Raw genomic sequence first — 20,731 nt, 5'->3', positions numbered from 1 at the left:
CCGTGTGCATAACCCCCATTTTTTATGCACGCCACTCATTTAAAATCGGCCTATTAATGCATATATCTAGATATTACCTACCAGCTGTTCAGGACTCATTAATTTATAATAGTGGATGAGAAAAATGAATTGTAGTTTCCTGAATCCATAATTGTTCTGTTTGTATATATTGTTAATATTTTTATCATTGCTTATTCTCTACATTCTTTAACTAAGCGGGAGATTCATTAGGCCATGATATTTTATAATGGGGAGCAAAGTATCGCAGGAAGGGTGTTCCTGCGATATTTACCCCTTCCCCTGGAAAATATTGCAGCTGTTTCCCTGGGATATTTTCAATTGCAGAAAACACCTGAGATAAAATATTTTACAGGGAAAGGCTTTCAGTAATGTGCAATGGGGCTCCTTCTCCCAGGGCTGCCATCATGCAGCCTGGAAACCCCCCTCGCCAGAGGCCTAGTTAGACCCCTACCCACCCCCTCCTGACTATCAAAGTAGTCCAATAAGCTCAAAAGCTTAAAAAATTATATGTAATGTCATGCAAAATGCTCTGCCACCTTCCAAATCACCTCCCTTCTGTTCTTTGGAGATTTCTTTGTTATTTTCTAGGGATGTGAATCGTTTTTTGACGATTTAAAAATCATCCGATATTTTTTAAATCGTCAAAAATCGTTATTAAAGTGCGCGATACAATAGAAATTCCCCCGATTTATCGTGAAAAATCGTAAATCGGGGATTTGGGGGGAGGGCGGGAAAACTGGCACACCAAAACAACCCCTAAACCCACTCGACCCTTTAGAATGAAACCCTTACCTTCCCCTACCCTCCCGAAGCCCCCCAAAACTTTTTACGAGTACCTGGTGGTCCAGTGGAAGCCCCAGGACCGATCTCCCGCTCTCGGGCCATCGGCGCCATTTTGATGCCACTAATAAAAATGACGCCGATGGCCCGATAAAAAAAAACCCCACCGACCCTTTAAAAATTGACCCCTTAGCTTCCCCCACCCTCCCGACCCCCCCAAAAATGTTTTAAAATTACCTGGTGGACCAGTGGGGGCGTGGGGAGCGATCTCCCACTCTCAGGCCATCGACTGCCACTAATAAAAATGGCGCCGATGGCCCTTTGCCCTTACCATGTGACTGGGTATCCGTGCCATTGGCCGGCCCCTGTCACATGGTAGGAGCACTGGATGGCCATGGCCATGGCCCAGCCTTTATACAATTTTAAAATAGACAAAAATGAATCTGTTGCAGTAGAAATCTGCTAAGTTTTACTGAGATGCAATATTAACATAAGAGAAATATCACTTGCAAGAAGATAACTCTTTGAACAGGCTCTCAGTGAGTATTCTCAAAATTTAGTACTTTCAATCAGACACATATAAGGTCTAGAATGCAGAGTCAGAATGAAACAGGAATGCATGTCTTAAATCATGATCAGTTAGCAGGTCAGCTTGACTCAAATGTGGATTTAAAAATTTCCACGCATGCACCCATGTGTGTGCGGTTCAAGGTGCACACACATGGACTCGTCAATTTGATAACATGTGCTCACCAGCGCGCACATATTATAAAATCTGATGGCTGCATGCACATACGTGACAGATTTTAAAATCAATGTATGCATGTGCGAGCAGCCTGCTATTCATGCACGTAGGAGCAGGGAATTTTCCAATTACATGTGGCAATGTGATCGGCCTTTTCCCAGTTCCCTCCCAATCCACTCCAATTAAGGGGTAGACTGAGAGGGGACTTCCTTACCCCCCTGCCTAACCTTCCTCCCTCTTCTGCTCTCCTCCCCGCCCCCAAAACCTAACCTAACTGTTGCGCCTGTTGGTCGCACACGGCTTCACCCTCTATTGCTCACCTTTTTCCTTCCTGACTCGGTTCCTTTTGGGAAAAAAGCTGCCTCCGCTTCTTCACGCCGACCCCTCCGGCTTCCCCGGTCCGGCATGGGCGATTGCGTTCGCCATCTTTCTCCCGGAGTCACCTAGGGCACGAGCGCGCATGCAGCCCCGTCTTTTATGTGCATCATGGTGGGAACCGCGGGGGCGTCCCCACCGCATGACGTCACAATCTCTGGTATTTAAACTCCGTTCACGATTCCTAATATGAGTTAGGAAGGAATCCTCCATGCTGATCTCTCTTTGCTACCAGGTGCTTCCGCTCTGTGTACTCTCGCTCCAGGATGACTTAGGTATTCGCTCCTCGTGGGCCTTGCCTCGCTCCTCGACACCCTCCAGGGTTATCTACTACCAACAAGGACGCCTAAGGTACCCGCTCCTCGGGGGCCTTGCCTCGCTCCTGTCTACCTCCTGGGGTTGCCTACCACCAACAAGGATGCCTAAGGTACCCGCTCCTCGGGGGCCTTATTTCGTCCCGAACCTCCGCTCCCCAGGGGTTCTCTCCTACTACAACTGCCAGCATCAGAGTGAGTACTACCGCTCCAGTTCTGTCTCTGCATTGTCTCATCTCGCTCCATATAGATCCTCGGCCTGCCCCGCACCGCGGACCTCTACCGGATCTACTCTCACTGGCCTTTCCATCCAGGCCTGGGTTCTCAGCCTACCCCGCTTCGCGGACCACTACTGGACCCATCTCCCTCTCGGGACCTGGTGAGACTGTGTAACTGCCTTTTCCACTCTGCAGCCTTCAGACGGAACATTGCCATCAGACATCTCCTCTTCTGGCTGGGATCATTGCCCGTTCCTTGGGTTACCATCTTCGTTGCAGTATAATAAAGATTAACTTTCTCTGTATCCATCTCTGCTCGAAGCTAGCCTATTGATGCAAGTCTTTGCAGGGCTCTGCCCTGTGGGAGGTGCCATCTCTTGCAGCGACCAAGGGCCCATGCCTCAATGTCCAAAATACAACACTAACTATCCCCAAATTTTTTATTTTGGTACTTACTGCTCCTCTGGAGCAGAAGTAATCTCTGCATGCCAGCCAGCTGCCAGTGCACGCTTCCTCAGGCACATCCTGGGATTTATATGCATGACCACACCCGTTATAAAATTTGCACAAGACCTAGTCACGTGCGCAAACCCTGAAATTTACACGCATAGCCCCTTTAAAATTTACTTGTTAGGCCCTAAATACAATTACCTTCAGGCATAACACATTTTTGTTACAATAAGAAAAGATCACACATCATGAAATCTGTTTTCTACCAATTACAATGATCTTTTACCTTTGCTCTAGAGCCAAAAATCTATGGATATGCAACCTTGTACAAATTGTTTACAAATATGTCATTCTTCTTATAAACTAAAATAGTGTTCATAGCAAGCATGGCAAACATAGATAGCATAGATCAGTAAAGAATATTAATTAGCTAAATTGAATTATATTGAACAGAGAGATGCAATAAAACCCTTGACTTCATCAGTGATCCCTCTTGTTCTCTCTGTGCAATTCACATCAAAATCTAGATAATCATCACATATGTATATACCGCTTACAGAAATCTCTTTCTTTTCATTTATTTTTGGTAAATACATTTTAAACATGTTTGACTTAGCAGTAATTCTTATTGCAAAAGTTAACAAGACTGAATCTAGAGAAGTAATTACAATTAATACAGTGATTTTAGTTATCTGCACAATTTAATCTTGTTACTATGTTTTTCCTTTAGTCTGTTTTTTCAGAAAAAATAGACACTCTCAAACTAGTCTCATTTTGTTTCAAAAATATTTTCAATTCTAAAAAAATAAGGTACAATATCAAATACGTTTTTTCTTTGCTACCCTGTTAGCTTGCTTCTTCACCGCATGAAGATCTAGGTATATTTTCCATATCACTCAGATTGGCATATAGTGCAGCATTTGGCTCCAAAAACACTGGCCTCTCAGCATGACTAGAGATACAGATTTGCTTGCTCCAAGGTTGCAAGCACAAAAACCACAGTCAATGATCTTATTTATAATAGGCCTCATCTGTAACTGCAGTAGAAGGATTAAATGTCTTTGGCATGTATCTATCTAATGGCCAAGTCTCTGTAGTTGTAAAGCTACATACAAGAATGTAGATAGTAATATTGATGTGGAAGTTAGTTCTGAATCAGACTTATGGCAGAAATTGATTGCACAGTGATAGACAAAACACAAAATCAGAAAAATAAAAATTGTCAAAAATCTAAATAATTGCAATAATTAAATGTGTTTAAGAAAAATATCTATTAAGATTGTGTGGGAAACTTCCACTTTGAAACCAGACCAAAAGGCAATTTGGGAATTCTCTGTTTTTGAGTATCAACAATTTTTAAATATATTCCATTATTTTAAATATAAAATTGCAACAGGAATACATTAATTTTTTTATTTTATTTAGATTTATATTCCGCTTTTTGCACTTTTTTCAGCACTTCAAAGTGGATTACATTCAGGTACTGTAGGTATTTCCCTATCCCCAGAGGGCTTACAATCTAAGGCGGTTATTTTCTAAAGCTTTATCTCATGCGTTAGGGCCTTAACAATTCTTAAATATATGCCACTTAGAAGCAGTTCCAGCACTGCTCTCTACATTAATGGCGAAGGTGGAAGGGAAATAGAACCAAAAGGTTACATTAATGGTGGAGAAGGATGGGAAATAGAACCAAAAGGTTACTAAATACCAAGAGTAACAGATAAGTATGAGAGAGAGAGAGAGAAAAAAAAAGTATGAAAGCTTGCTTGGCAGACTGGATGGGCCATTTGGTCTTCTTCTGCCGTCATTTCTATGTTTCTATGTAACACACATGCCTTTTTGCATGCAATATAATGCAAATTAGGGGGAGGGGAGGAGTCGGGGTGGGGAGGGGGCGGAGTCGCGGTTGCTTCGCTGCCGGCAATAATGTTACTAACATTATCGTCGGCAGTAGCACACCGAATAGCGCCACCTTTCACGGTGGCACTATTTGGTGCGAAAGCCAGCAGCCGGCGCACCATCATGGTGCAAAGGCTGCGGGCTTTCGCAGGCCTGTCCCCTGTTTTCACAGGATTCATCATTCTGCGAAGAATGATGAATCCAGGTCTAAGTTTGTACCCGAGGCAATGGAGGGTAAATGAAAATATAAATCATTTGTAATTCTGAATCTTTAAATTTAAAAAAAAGTCCTGCATGATTAACTCTAACTACAAGCACTTAGAAAAACTGGGATGTAATGCATCTGGTATCACTAGGTTAAGTCATAACAATTTTAATTAATAAATTCAAGAGCTTTCAATACTTTTTTACTTTTACAACTGTTTAATTAAATAACTCTAACTTAGTATTTCTTACGCAATTCCATGCCAGCACTTATTCCATCTGTACTCTTTCTCTCACCTTCAACTTACAGTAATCCTCTGTTCAAACAAACAAAACTCTTCCTAAAAGGAAAGTTCAATTATTTTCTTTATAACAATGTTCTCCAAATATATATCAAACAGTTTATATAAAAGTCCAATGGTGGGCAACTTCATCTGTGTTCTCATAAGCAAGCATTTGAATAGAATTCTTGACACATGAAACATTTGGATCCAAGAGCAGAACTTATCAGTGAGGTTCTTGGATCTCAGCTTGGAGGTAGATTCAGATTAGAACAGGACTGTATCAGTAATGATTTGAAGCTTTGGCAATACCATATGAATCTGTTGAAATGTCTCAAAAAATAATTTAAATTAGTGCTTTATAATATAAAGTTAATCAAAACAAATGGTTATTTAGAAAGGATAACAAATAATAATATCAAATGGGTGTCTGTTAACTTTCTTAATTTACAGTCCTTCTGGCCAGAATAAAACACTTTTTTAATCAGTTTTTTTTCCTATGGTTATATTCAATTTAGTTAGTCAGTTAAGTTAATTCATATTAGTCAGGTTTCAGTCTGTTCTAATTCATAAATAAATATTTAGAATGACAATAATCATATATTAGAAAAGTTTAATTCAGGTTAATAACATTTAAATCATAATTAAGCCTATTTTAATATTGAACAATGATTTACAAAAAGTGTTTAACTATATAAATCCTAAATTGAAATCAGATTCAGAAAAATTGTCTCACTAATAACTCAGCAATGCCAAAATTCTAATCATTTTTGGGAAAAATAGGTAAATTACAACATCTAATTTAATAAACTACAAATGGTACTCTTTGGATAGATTTTAAAAGATGCGTGTACGTGTCCATGTGTGCGTGGTTCCCGCTGCACACATGGATGTGCCGATTTTATGACATCCATGCACCGACATGTGCATGTTATAAAATCCCACTACCTGTGTGCACATATGTGGATGATTTTATATTGCTGCATGCAAGTGCACGTGGGTGGTGACTCGCGCGCGAAAGGGGGGATTTTAAAAGAATCGTGCACCAATGCAATCGGGCCTTTGCCCAGTTCCCTCCCAGTCCGCTCCTTTATTGGAGCTTGCATAACCCCCTACCTACTCTGCTTCCTTTTTTCCCTCTTCTCTCCTTTTCTCTCCAACTCCTAAAACCCTTCTTCCTACCTTTTTTTTTGTTTGTTTTGGAACTTGTGTCATCTGAAGAGATGAAGAAAGTTCCATGTGCTGGCCAGCTGCCGGCTCATGCTTCACCATGACAGCACCCAATGGTACTGTTGGGGCCACCCCCATCCCACTCCCATACCTGCCCAGCCCCCACCCCCATCCCATGCCTTTTAAACAACCCACCACTTCCACAAGTAAGGGAAATATGTGCGTGGCCAGGCCATTTTCATAATGAGCTCAGTGCATGCTCCGCCCAGCCACACATGTTTCTCCTAGTTTTTGCGCGAGTGCTGGGTTGTTAACATTTACCCTTTTGTGAATTTAAAGTTCTTCTCTTTTTCATTCCTGTTTCTCAAAACAAATATTACATGGTTAGTACAGTGACAGTACCATTCAGATAGCATTGCACCAAAGATAAAAAAAAAAGACAGTACCAAAACCCAATTTTTTCTGTCTTGAGAAAGAACTTGAAATTAACTTCCTTTACATAGAACCTCTCTCTTCTTTCTCTTTGCAGTGTCATAAATATTCTAAACAAAACTGATGGTATTTTATAGTTCAGTGTTTAATATAGGCCTGAATATATATTCATTAATGAGTAGATTTTATGAAAGTCACACGCATTAAAAACAGAGGTTACGCACGTGGCCGGGCCTTGTGCACAGTGTGCATCTTCAAAGGGTGCCATTGGTCAGCCCCTGTCACATGGTAGGAGCACAAGATGGCGCCAGCCATCCATGCTCCTACCATGTGACAGGGGCCGATCAATGGCACCGGTAGCCCCTGTGACATAATAAGGTCAAAGGCTTTTGGCACCATTTTGAATACCAGCAGCCGAGGGTGTGAGTGCAGGAGATGGCTCCTGGACCCTCCGCTGGACCACCAGGGAGTTTTGGTAAGTCTTGGGGGGGGTCAGGAGGGTCCCCCAAGACTTTCCAAAAGTCCCTGGTGGTCCAGCAGGGGTCCGGGAGCGACCATTGGTTGGCCCTTGTGATATAGTGAGGGCAAAGGCTATCGACGCCATTTTGAATACTGGCAGCCGACGGCCCAAATGCAGGAGGTCACTCCCGGACCCCCGCTGGACCACCAGGGAGTTTTGGTAAGTCTTGGGGGGGGGTCAGGAGGGTGGGGGGTTTGTTAACATTTGCTCCTTTAGACGACTGAATAATTCAGCGAAGATTTGTTGTATTCGTGGGGAATCGCGATATGTTTCGCTTCCCCACGAATACAACAAATATGGCCCTATATGTTGCGGATTACCAATACGTTAGAAATGAATGCACATCCCTGCCAAGTGTCTATCAAGCCTGGAAATTATCCAAACACACTCATCTCTATATTTGCTTGATAGGGCCTTCTGATCAATTTTGCACTATGATCTCTCATGCCCTTCATCCCATCATTTTGGTCCTTGACTTTACTGCTTTACTATTGGTTTTGTATCCCCTGATGCTTCACTCTGTTATTTTATTATTGACACACAGCATTATACTATATCAATTTCTTGCCTGTATCTAACTCATATTTCAGCCCCCTGATGTATTATTATTGTTGTCTGGTCTTTATTAGGAATGTGCATTCATTTGAAATGAAATGGCAAATGTCAACCACATTTCCTATTTCATTTTTAAAATGGAACAAAAGGAAAAATAATTACATTTAATTGGTTATCCTTTCAATTATTTTTTTAAATAAAGGATGCTCAATATAAAACAAAAACAAAAAATCTCTATCACCAGTCCAAGGATCTCCATGGTTTCCTTCCAAAAAAGCTTCTTAGACCCAGAACATCCATGGGCCCCTTCATCCCCTCTGAAAGATGTGCTGGGGCCCCTCTGGAATCCCCCCCCCCTAAAAATGTTAATGAGCCACAGAAGCCCCTACCTTGTGGGGTTTCTGATTACTGAAAAGGACAGGAGATAAGCCCTCTCACTTTCTGCCCCTCCAGCATCCCTTTAAAGATGGCACCAGCTGTCCCTGAGACCAATGCCATATTGATATCAAAATGGTGTTGCTTTTAGGGTGAACTGGCACCATTTTCTCATACATTACTTCGATGTGAGTTTCAGAGTTGGCCAAAACCATTCAGGTCATGTTGGAGGAGAAGGAAGTGAATGTGCATCCCTCCTGTCTCTTTCACTAACCAGAATTCCTACAGAAGGGGTAAGGTGGGGGGGGGGGGGGGGGCAGGAGTGTTTCCCAGCTCCAGCTACCTTTTTAGGTGGGTATAAGGAGGGTTAGAGAGACTCTGGGAGACCTAATTCATATTTTTCTATTATCAATTTTGTTTAGGCATATAAACCAAAACAAAATAAACATTGCACAAACTGAAACATGACCAACCACCCACCCCCCCCTCAAAAAAATGCAAAAGAAAATATGTAATGAAATTTTGGGGGCCTCACACCACTTGTTTCTATACCTGTCACTTAATCTTGTCCCTATTAATATATGGCTTTTATTCCTATTAATAAATTATTCGGTAATCTTATACCTTGCTCTGTATAGAAGCAAGCAACACATTCTTGAAATAAATAAAATATATACATCTTGGGGATCTCAAATCAACAGGTGGCTAATTCTTTAATTTCCATTCACTTCCTATAGATGTAAATGAAATTTAAAACTTTACTTAAACACCTGAGGTGAAGGTTTAATAAGTAACAGGGTCATTCATCACAATGCATTAGGCTGTTACCGCGTGTGATAGGGTCCCGATGCCTGTGATAACACAAAGGGCCAGATTTTCTAACCTACGTGGGTCCATCAAGCTAGGTTGAGAGAACATTTCACAAATCTCATCTTTGGGTGAGTTTCCTCACTCCGAGGTTCATCAAATCTTCACTAGAGAGCACTGCTTTGTTTGTATGTCTCACTTTGAATGTCAAAGTGGCCCCTAACCCCTACACTAATACCTAAACTTCACCTCGAGTTACTAGGTGGGCCTCCCTTAGAGATATAAATACCTATCTAGGGTGAGATTATTATGGCTAGGAGCTCTCTCTCTCCTTCCCCCCCCCCCAGTGGTCATATGTAGGAAATACCACATTCTGGCACTTATCTCAAAGTGCAAAAATGATAGCACAATTTGTGGTAACTTAGCTGTTCACATAGGTATTAGTACAAATTGTGAAAAATTGATCATTACCATAAAACATGCCCCTTTTTCTATTGCAGGCAATATTTAGTGCATTTTGATAAATCCAGGCCTAAGATAGGGGCATTTTTATTTTTTTTTTTATTTTAAAAGTTTTTATATACCTCAAAATGGTCAAGGACTGATCATCTAAGCGGCATAAATGGGAGGAGATGAGTTAGATAGCTAAGGGCCTGATTTACTAAGGCTTTTCCCCCATTCTGTATCTCTGGGGAAAATGCTTAGTAAATGAGGCCTCAAGTTAGCCAGTATTCATAGTTGGCTAAGACCTAGATTCATCAAAATGCTGTAAATATAGCAGAAATTGCATGAGAAAAAGGGGGTATGATTAGGCTAATTTTCGTGTGAGAGAGCGAGAGAGAGAGAGACCAACATGTACATTTACTATTTATACTACTGCGAGAGAGGGCACTTTTAACTCGGGGTGAGGTTTGGGGGTGTGATAGGTTTGGGGGGGTGGCAGTTTTATAAACACAGTCAGAGGTACGAACAACAAAGTTGACATCAGTGAAGATTTTCTGTCATTTGGAGTGATGAAAGGTAAAAGTGGAATTGATTTCTACAATGTACTCTCTTCTTAGCTTGATGCACTCTCTACCTAGCTTCAGTCAAGCATTAAGGCCCTAACATGAAATGATAAATAATCCAGTAAGTTTGGCACATTCCGAGGGCATAACTGGGAGGAGTTAGCTGGCTAATAGGATCATTTATCAAAATGTGTTAACGCCATAACACATGCGAAAAGTAAAGTAGCATGTGGTGCGAATGCAAATTTTTGAGGGGGGCAGGATCAGGAGAAGATTTTGGGTAGGTTTTAGTTAAAATAGGGGCCATATCACATTGTTTTAATGCCAGAATTAACTACACCTTTTTCTTTGGCATTAAGCTGTGTGATATGACTGAAATGGGGAGGGAGGGAGTGAGAGGGGGAGAGACAGAGCCTCATTGTGTGTACCTATTTTTTTTTTCTCTCTCTCTCTCTCTCTCTCTCTCCTTCTCTCTCTCATGAAAAAAAATAGGTATTCATGCAGTAAACTTACTGCATCATGTGGTAACTTACAAATTTCCATAAACACACCCCTTTTTCATAATGCATGTGTTATTAAAAATTTGTGATGAATGATGGGGTAAGTTAACCAGCTAACTTCAATATTCAGAGTTAGCAGGATGGCTTAGCAGATAAATTTGGTCAAGCCAAAGACCTGTCCTACAGTTAGCCAACTAACTTTAAGATAGCTGACTATATTCAACAGTGTAACTGTACTATTGAATATACCTCCAAAGTTTGCCGGTTAAGTTTATCTGGCTAGCTATGCTATCTGGACGATGTCTGAATATGGACTTCATAGTTTTCTAATGAACAATTTATGTGGGTAAAGCATTACTTTATCTGCAGATATCCCTTTGAAAATTACCTTCCCTATTACACAAATCAGAATGAGTGCTGGCCAAACCTCCCAAAAATCAGTGGCTTATACATTTTATTTTGAGATATGCAGGTCCTCTGAGACATTTTAAAGATGTAGGATGTGATAATATTTATTCAGTAAAATCAATAAATATCTTTTTCCTATACATTTTAAGTCCCAATTTTGGGTAAATTAACCCTTTATGCTTTGGGCATTATCTGTTATTTTTCATCCTCAGAGCAATAATTCATCAATGTAATTCTCCAGTCCCAACAGTGTTTGAATAGGAAATTGTTTATGCAAAGCATGATTTTAACAAAAATGCTGTATAAATACCATATTATATTGTCAAAGTTCAAAGTCTGAAAAGGAAAGAATAGTCAAATGCAAGAAGAACCCTGCCTACAAACATTTCGGAAAAAAACGCAAAACCTGGTTATTTCGCCAAGCTTTCCCATAATCTTTCCGATTTAGGGACCGCAATTTAAGCCTACCTTGCTTTATATGTAGCCAAGCCCCCTTATGCCCACAATGGTTATCTCTCTCATTTTCTTTCTTCAGTTTCCCAGTTTTGATCTCCTTGTTAAATGTAACTTTGCCTCCTGTGAATGATCTATTGTTAAATGGTTGTTAAGAATGCTAACACTCAAGTTCCATGTAAACCGATTTGATATGACTCTTGCTATGAAGGTTGGTATATAAAAGAATTAAATAAATAATAACTAAGTAAATAAATAAATAAGTATATTTATTGCTATAAACTGCTTAGGAACAGTGTGGTTTTATTAATCATTGAAAACTGGATAATACTTCTCATTGTCTAAGACAGCAAAAGCTGAACCTTTTTATGATAGCTTTTGAATTCTATGCTACATGTATTGGACCAGTAGAAACTGTGATGGATTTTGCCTTGTGAATCTGATGTAAGTGTATATTGTATCCAGAAAATGTTGTACCATATTGGTCTTAATGTAAGATGGCCTCATATATAAGATGACCCCTCCCCACCCCCTTATATTTGGGTCAATGTGATAGAAATGCCTTGATGTGACCAACAGCAACCATCTCCCCTTCTGAGCTAATCACCTTGTCTCCGTTTCATCCCTTCACCACCTAATCCCCAGTCCTTGTTCTCTCCACCCAAATCCCTATTGAGCCTGACGGAGCTGAATGGCTTGTGGAGAAAGGGAAGTGTGTGTGAGAGAGAGAGATGCCTTGTCCCTGGATGGCTTTAGCTGTGATTATAAGATGACATGGGTTTCTGAACATACAAAATATATTAAAAAAAAATCAACATCCCTTGTCTTATAATCAGGCCAATACGGTATGTATTATATTGTCAAAATGATTCTGAACATGAAAAAATACTGAAGCTGCTTGGTGTTTTTGTTTCTACAATATAATCCATTACAGTAAATAGTTTCCCTAGCATGAGTGTCTATAAAACTGAGAACAATATGAACTATACAGAAAATATCTCACAGAGTCTGCCAGTTTTCAGCTACCACAAGTTTCCTATCATCCAAATGAAGACATATGTAGCTTGATATATCTTAGGGGAAAATATGTCGGCAGATTTACGCCTGCCTCCAGCAGGCGTAAATCTGCCGACAATGGTAGGGGGGGTTTAGATAGGGCCAGGGGGGTGGGTTAGGTAGGGGAAGGGAGGGGAAGGTGAGGGGAGGCGGAAGGAAAGTTCCCTCCGAGGCCGCTCCGATTTCGGAGCGGCCTTGGAGGGAACAGGCAGCACGCGCCGGGCTTGGCGTGCGCAGGTTGCACAAATGTGCACCCCCTTGCACGCGACGACCCCGGATTTTATAAGATACATGCGGCTACGCGCGTATCTTATAAAATCCAGCGTACTTTTGTTCGCGCGGGGTGCGTGAACAAAAGTACGCGCACATGCTGTTTTTGAAAATGTACCCCATAGTGCCAGTGAGATTACCTGGACTATTACTGCTTCTGCTGTTTCTTACTGTGGAAGAATGGTAATCAGAAAATGTGTTTGTAATAAAATGCTTTGTGTACTTTGTAATTGTATTATTTATCTCTTTAGGTTGGTGGTTTGATGCTTGTGGGCCTTCCAATCTCAATGGAATGTACTACACTGCAGGGCAAAACCATGGGAAGTTGAATGGGATAAAGTGGCACTATTTCAAAGGACCCAGCTATTCCTTACGTGGCACAACTATGATGATTCGACCTTTGGACTATTAAAGACACACAGGAGATGGGGCAGATTCAAAATTCCAATAGTATTGTTCTTTGAAGAACTTTTTTAGTGATATTCAGAAGCAAAAGACAGTGGCTTCTTGACAAGATTTTATGACCTGCAAATAATGCTACATACATATAAAGTCACCACTTGAGTTATTGGATTCCTAAAGGTTTGGTTGGTTTATAGTTGACAATAATGATTTTGGAGCGGAAGACATTGATGGACTTGGTGTGCTTTCATTACTATAAATGACAGTGGCTTCTGAACAGATGTATTTTATATGGTAGCAAAGCTGCAAAAAGTGTATAGCACTATACTTGAACAAATGATTACATTCATTTCAAGTATAGAAATTCCTAAAATAATCACTTATGAGAAATATACTTCAGTAGTGGAATGACAACATATCAGCGGAAACATACAGTATCACTGCTAAACCCAATACATGTCTTGGAATATCCAGTATGATCATGCCAAAACATCACCTTACATAATCAGCTGCTAGTACACAGAGAAATTTCTAAGCCCTGGATAAAGCAATAGGGCTTGATTCATTGAGCTTTATTCTGATAGACACAGAATGAGAGAAAAGACTTAGTTAACCAGGCTCATCATTTGTAGTTATTCTAAGCTATGTTCTCTCTAAGAAAGAAAAAAAAAAATTCCAGTAAGCATTCTAGATAATAGCATGTGAAAAATCAAAACAGAAGAAAAAGATCTTCAATGTCCTTTTACTGGTAAAAAGTAAGTACAGATAAAACAATCTTCACAATTTTTAAACTGAGATTTATGGGCAAGAAACTGGTGTTTTTCTCTCTAATGCAGCATTTGCGTGCATTATAATATTCTGAATGTCAGAATGAAAAATCAGGGGGAACTGTAAAGAATGTGAAGTATGATCTTGAAGCAATATGTTGTTTTTGTTAACCTAACTGCATGTCGTATTTCCGTTTGAAACCATAGAGGAAAATGTTGTTTTGCATTTATTGAACCAAAGTAAACACAGAGCTTAACTGGATGAATTTATTTGTATCTCTGCATGCAACGTGTGATTTAACTATTGGGCTTATTTTTCCTATAAAGGTCTTTCCTTCTTCACAGTATTATGCCACCCTAATTTAATTTGTGAATAGCAAAGTCTTTCAGATCCCTACTATGCTTCAGTTAGTATATAAAGTATTATTTTCCATTTATATAAAGTAAAAGAATAAGTTATAATTTTGTACTATAAGTATCAGTTTTATATCTATGGTAAATAAGGGGTCATATTTTAATATAATCATGCCCCACCCATCTTCTTATGCAATGCAAATAAAATTCTGTAAAATGCATTTATTAAATAGGTGCAGTGAATAAAAAAAAAAAAAAGCATCTCATGTACAAGTCATCCCGTTAAGCAGTCCCTCTTCTGCTGAATTAAGCTGTCTCTGTAATGAAAACAAACTGGGAAGTTTTGTTGATACAGACAATGAAGTTTATGAGAGAATATTTAGAGAAAAGTGAGGGCATGTGTAGAATGTTTGAAAGCACTCAGTTCTTACACATGATTTGAGTTTTCACTAACAGGCAGCCAAGCCAATGCTAAGCTCTGAAGTAAATGTGCCCTGAATATATCAGCTGGCGTTGCCACACTGCTGATTTTGCCTTTCAAATGCTCACTTGGTATGTCCCTGTGTGAAGAGAAAATAGAAGCAGAAAATAACATGTATGAAAATAATCTGAAGAATAGCTGTAGAGAGAAAAATAAACCGTGAGAGCACGACCCATGCTACCTTGTTCCAACGAAATGCACCAAAGATCTTTCACTTAAAAGAGCCCTTATGGAAATCTTTTTTTTTTTTTTTTTTTGGGGAAGTTCACTTGTATTCATAGGAAGTGTCTAGTTGAGAGAGAATAACTGGGCATTTCTTTTAAAAAGTGAAAACTCCCACTCTTTGAAACATTTCTGTGGCTCTGACACCAGCGTTCCCCGAATAAGATTGATTTATAAGACTAATGTAAATGAGCGGTCTTTTCTTCCTTAGCAGTTTTGGGATATTTGTGGAGTGGGTCGGACAAGGCAAAGTTGCACAGATGTAAAAACAAGCAGGAAAGACTGAGAAGTAACCTGGACTCTTATCAAATGCAATGGCTGCTTGGCAGCTCCCGGGAAGAGATCAGCGAGCCTATGCAGCTCTGTGCCTTTTTTCTGTAATGGCCCTGCCAGAAGGGTTAAATAGATTTTGTGACTTGCTTTCCAAGTTGCTCAGTCATTCTCAGGACAGCTGGGCCCTTAGAATACTGCTCTGTAACAACTTCCAGAGGCCTCAATTCTCAGTATGCACAGTTCTTTGAAAGAAATGAAACCATGGTTTGCCTTCCTCTGTGTTTGTAGATGGTAGTTTTCGGGCACTGAGTAAGGAATGCCATTTTGTAGATTATAGTGCAGACAAACAAAAAGCATTTTACTGTTGGTTTATTTATCTGGGTTTGAAAATGGGGACATGGTTTCCAATCCTTTGTAATAAAACATTTTAAAATATTTTAAGAATCCTTTGTTTACTTTATCTTGCTCATGGTTTTGCGCAAACATATTTGTGGTACATGTAGGAAACTATTATGGTGAAGTAATATGCTCAGAATAATATCAACAAATTATGCTTGCAAGAGGAACAAATGAAGAATACTAGCATGAATGAATGACTTCTGCCCTAAAGTGCATATTTTGATATTGTTTTACCTTCTACTGTTTCCTAAAAAATCACATTCTTCATACACTCGTAAAACTTAACAATATGTGTTTTCCACTTGCAACTTTACAGCTCCCACTTTCAAGATTAAGCTAGATGGCTTGTTCTTCATACCCCATGATGTTATGCTCTGCAATAGTGTGGCAGCGGCAAGCCTTACTTGTATTCACTGCAAAACACACAAAGAGTTGAATTTTAAAAGCAGGGAAAATGTCAAAATCGGAAGATGTGTGCACATGTAGGATATGCGCATGTCAACCCGATTTTATAAAGTGGGGGAATGTGGGCGCATGTGCCGATGTGTGGTGTTGGCAAGGCATGGGCATTCCGGGGCATGGCCAAGAGATATGTGCGCAAGTCCCTCATGCCTGGGTATGCCCAGGTCCAGTGTTGCACAACTTTACTTCTACTATAGAAAAGGTGTAATTAAAAAAAACAAAAAAACACCAAGCATCCCTGAGTGGATTAAGGGGTCTGGGATAACTGAGGGGAGTGCGGCTAAAGAACCAGGTGGGATTGGAAGACGTAGCTCTAGACTGGGGAAACTGGTCATGGCATGGACATCCGCCTGTTATAAACATGCACGACTCATACCTGACTTTATGTGGCTTGTGTGTACTCACTTGCAAAATTAGGAGCAAAAATACTCACACCCAGGCTATTTTACAACATACGTGTGTATGTGCACGTATGTTATAAAACTGTCTCATCTCTGGGTTCGCACCGATGCACACGCTTCTATGTGCTCCCGCGCACCCCTCAAAATGTATCAAACCATAAAACAATTCTGTGAACTTCAGTGGAGAAAACACTGACAGTTTTTGCATTGGGGCTGCACTAAAATAAAAGTGCTTCTTAGTGTCTTAAAATGTCTCCAGTTTAATATGGTTCTCAGGAATACAGGGATTCAACTCCACTTTTTATTCATTTATGGGTGAATTTTAAAAGAGTTGCTAATGTTAAAAGACCCATAATTTTTATTTTAAAACTGGCAAATTATGTGCAGAACGTGTGAAAAAAGGGGCAGGTTTAGGGTGGGGCAGGGGTGTTTTGAGGCAGGGCCAACATTTGCACGCATACATCCCAACTTTAAATCCAGCAAACGCAGCTGTTACCTGTGCATATTTACTTCTGCTCTTTTTCAGATGTAAATCATAAAAAAACTCATTACAGCCAAAAACCGACTAGGTGAGGGGTCTGGGTAAACTGAGGGGAGTACAGGCTGAATCAGGGGTGAATTGGCCTATTGGGGCTTCGGGCATGCCCCGGTGGGCCGGTCAGGCCAGTCATGTGGTTGCTGGGCTAACTTGTGCCAGGCCGTGAGGAGGAAAAGAAGAGACTGCCGTCGACTGGGCTGCGCAGCTGAATACAAGAGGCCACCGTCCGCTGGGCCGTGCAACTGAAGCGAAGAGGCCCCTGTCAGCTGGGCTGCAAGTCTGAACGTAGAAAGCTGTGATCTGCGGGGCTGCACTGCCAAAGAGAAGAGGCCCTGTCAGCTGGTATGTTCCAAGGAGAGAGAGAGCAAGAGTGTGTGTGTGTGTGTGTGTGTGTGTGTGTGTGTGAGAGAGAGAGAGAGAGAGAGCATATGTATGTGAGATGGTGCATGTATGTATGCATGAGAGAGCATATTTGTGAGCAAATAGCATGTAAGAGAGCATGTGGGTGAACATGTGTAGGAGCATGTGTGCATGTGAGCAAATGGCATGTAAGACTGCATGTGTATGTGAGAAAGAAGCTGTGCAGGATGGAGGAAGCCTTTGTACGAGGGTAAGTCAGTAAGTAAGTCACAAACATACATGGGATTAGTATTCATGAAATTTATTTAAATGCAAAAGATGAATTATTTACTTGAAATATACAGAATATAGTTACAAACAGTTTTTCTGGAAAAATCAACTACTTTTCAACGTAATCGCCGCGAACATTCATACATTTGTCCAAACATTTGAAAAGTCCGTCAAAACCTTCTGCGTAAAAGTCTTTTGGCTGGCATCATAACCAGTGCTTCACCTCTTGTTCCACTTCTTCATCGCTGGTGAAATGTTTACCACTGAGATAGCTTTTCAGTTTGCCAAACAAGTGAAAATCGCTGGGTGCCAAATCCGGACTGTATGGTGGATGTTCAAGAACTTCCCAGTGCAGGTTCTCAATTGTCTGACGAGTCACATTCAAAGTGTGTGGTCTGGCATTATCATGAAGAATCAGCACTCCTCTTTTTTCCAGATCTGGGCGTTTTCTACGAATAGCTCCTTTAAGCTTTAAGCACAGTAGGAAGCCGAATGAACAGATTCACCACGCTTCTGAAAACTGGTTAAGAGTATCCCATCTCGGTCCCAAAACACAGTCAACATCACCTTTCCTGCAGAAGGCACAAGCTTGAACTTTCTCGGTGTTGGTGATAGTGGATGTTTCCACTGCATGGAATCGCGCTTCGCTTCTGGTTAATAGTGGTGCACTCACGACTCGTCACCAGTAACAATACGTGCCATCATTGATTCACCTTCGTTTGCATAACGGCAGAGATTTTCCAAACAGACACCCATCCGGTTGTTCTTATTGTCTTCGGTCAGCTGTTTGGGAACCCATCTTGCACAGACTTTGTGAAAGTTCAATGCATTGTGCACTAAGGAATATGCTAATCCGTGAGAACACCCAATTTCTTTGGCAACTTCGTCATTTGTTACCCTCCGGTTAGCGCGAACCATCTCTTCAACCGGCTTCACAGTTGCCTCTGTCACAATCTCTACAGGTCGACCAGGTCTGGTTTCGTCATTCACGTTGGCACGTCCTTGTGCAAATTTATCGGTCCAGTTATAAATTGCTTTACGCGAGAGACATTTCTCTCCATATACTGGATACATTTCTTTATGAATGTCTTTTGCCACTAAGCCCTTAGCCCATAAAAATCGGACAACAGTACGTTGTTCTTCGACCGTACAATCTGTCAACATGGCAGCCATTTTCCTTGTATACACAGCCCCTGCACATGCACAGTTTAAATAACTATTTATGTACATAAGCACTTCTAAGGTGCTGCCATCTATGGAATATGTCAACATTACAGATATATGTTTTATTACCTTAGTAGAGAGATTTGTGACTGACTTACTGACCTAACCTCGAATGTTCTGGGGAGAAAGTGTGCATGAGAGAGAATGTGTGTGCATGTATGTGTGTGAGAGAGAATGTGAGAGAGCATATGCAAGTGTATATGAGAGAACATGTGAGAGAGAACGTGTGTGAGGATGTGTGAGTAAGCAAGTGTGTGTGTGTATATGTGTGTGTGTTGGAGAATATGGGTATCTATGAGAGAGAAGAGAAAGTTGTATTATTCCCTCCCCGAACTAATCCATGATAATCTCAGGATGTGTTATGGTTTTGAGGTGTTTGGGTGGATTCCTGGGTACTGTGGGAGATAACCACACCCACGGGGAGGAGCCCCATGGGGAACCACAGTTCTGGGCTAGACTCAGGATGCACAAACACTGAATTGTCTTTATTGTACAGCAGATGTAAGCCACCAGAGATTGCAGTAGTGAGCAGGTTCTGAAGTAGCAATCCAGGGACCCTCGGCAGAAAGACCCTTCTCACCAAGATGATACAGGGAAGTTCCGGAGTAGAGTTCCCAGCACGGCAAAGCTGTAGATGAGATAGACTGAGAGTTATATTACTCACTAGATGGTAGCTGTATGTAGAAGGTTTGTACCAGGCAGAAGTAGATGGTTCCAGGCACCGAGGCAGGGAGAGCAGGCCCTCGAGGAGCAAGTACCTGATCCCAGTAAGGCCATACGGCCGGTGCCATTTTGCAATACGGCAACACGATTCGAGTGCAGGAGTGCATATGGCGCCAGCCGTATGGCCATATTGCGCCATTTTTCATTATGGCAACACGATTCAAGTGCAGAAGGTCGTTCCCGGACCCCTGCTGGACTTTTGGCAAGTCTTGTGGGGGTCAGGAGGCCCCCCCAAGCTGGACAAAAGTCTCTGGGGGTCCAGCGGGGGTCCGGGAGCGATCTCCTACGCTCGTGATGTCGGGGGACAGGAAACAAAATGGCGCCGGCGCTACCTTTGCCCTGTCATATGACAGGGCAAAGGTAGCGCCGGCGCCATTTCTATCAACGCACCCGTGGCCCGAGAGTGGAAGATCACACCGGGACCCCCCCACTGGACCCCAGGTAATTTAAGACATTTTGGGGGGGTTCGGGAGGATGGGGGATTTATTTTAAAGGGTCGGGTGGGTTTTAGGGTTGATTTAGTGTGCCGGTTTTCCCGCCCTCCCCCGATTTACGATTTACATGATATTTAAAAAAACAAAACCGCAACAATCCGATTCCCTCCCCCCCCAGCCAAAATCGATCGTTAAGACGATCAATCACACAATTCACATCTCTAGCACGTATATCAACAGTTCCCAAAATCACACTAAGTCAAACTTAGAACCCAGCAGAGGAAGGCTCATCTGCATACTGCTCCCAGCATCCCCCGGGAGAGGAGTCCAGAGGTCACTGCAAGCGATCCAGGGATTGACTTCCATGCCCCAGCTTCCAGAGGCCCCATACGGTTTGCAGTAGAGGAGGATGGGAAGGCTCATCTGCATACTGCTCCCAGCATCCTCTGGGAGAGGAGTCCAGAGGTCACTGCAAGCGATCCAGGGATTGACTTCCATGCCCCAGCTTCCAGAGGCCCCACACGGTTTGCAGTAGAGGAGGACCTGAAGGCTCATCTGCATACTGCTCCCAGCATCCCCCA

General features: G+C 41.5%; 1 protein-coding gene across 1 annotated transcript in view; it reads left to right on the top strand.

Moving 5' to 3' along the window:
• ANGPT1 (angiopoietin 1) overlaps nucleotides 1-14,662 on the top strand; it is a 749,830-nt gene extending 735,168 nt beyond the window's left edge. Inside the window, exon 9 of the mRNA XM_029591875.1 lies at nucleotides 13,092-14,662. Coding sequence (XP_029447735.1) covers nucleotides 13,092-13,252 — 161 coding nt within the window. The 3' untranslated portion in view covers nucleotides 13,253-14,662. The remainder of the gene's footprint in view (nucleotides 1-13,091) is intronic.
• Nucleotides 14,663-20,731: the final 6,069 nt, after the last annotated feature.

The sequence above is a fragment of the Rhinatrema bivittatum genome, chromosome 2 (assembly GCF_901001135.1).
Source record: "Rhinatrema bivittatum chromosome 2, aRhiBiv1.1, whole genome shotgun sequence".
NCBI classification, from domain to species: Eukaryota; Metazoa; Chordata; class Amphibia; order Gymnophiona; family Rhinatrematidae; genus Rhinatrema; species Rhinatrema bivittatum.
Note: the sequence above shows the minus strand (reverse complement) of the source record. Positions and strands in the feature narration are given on the sequence as shown.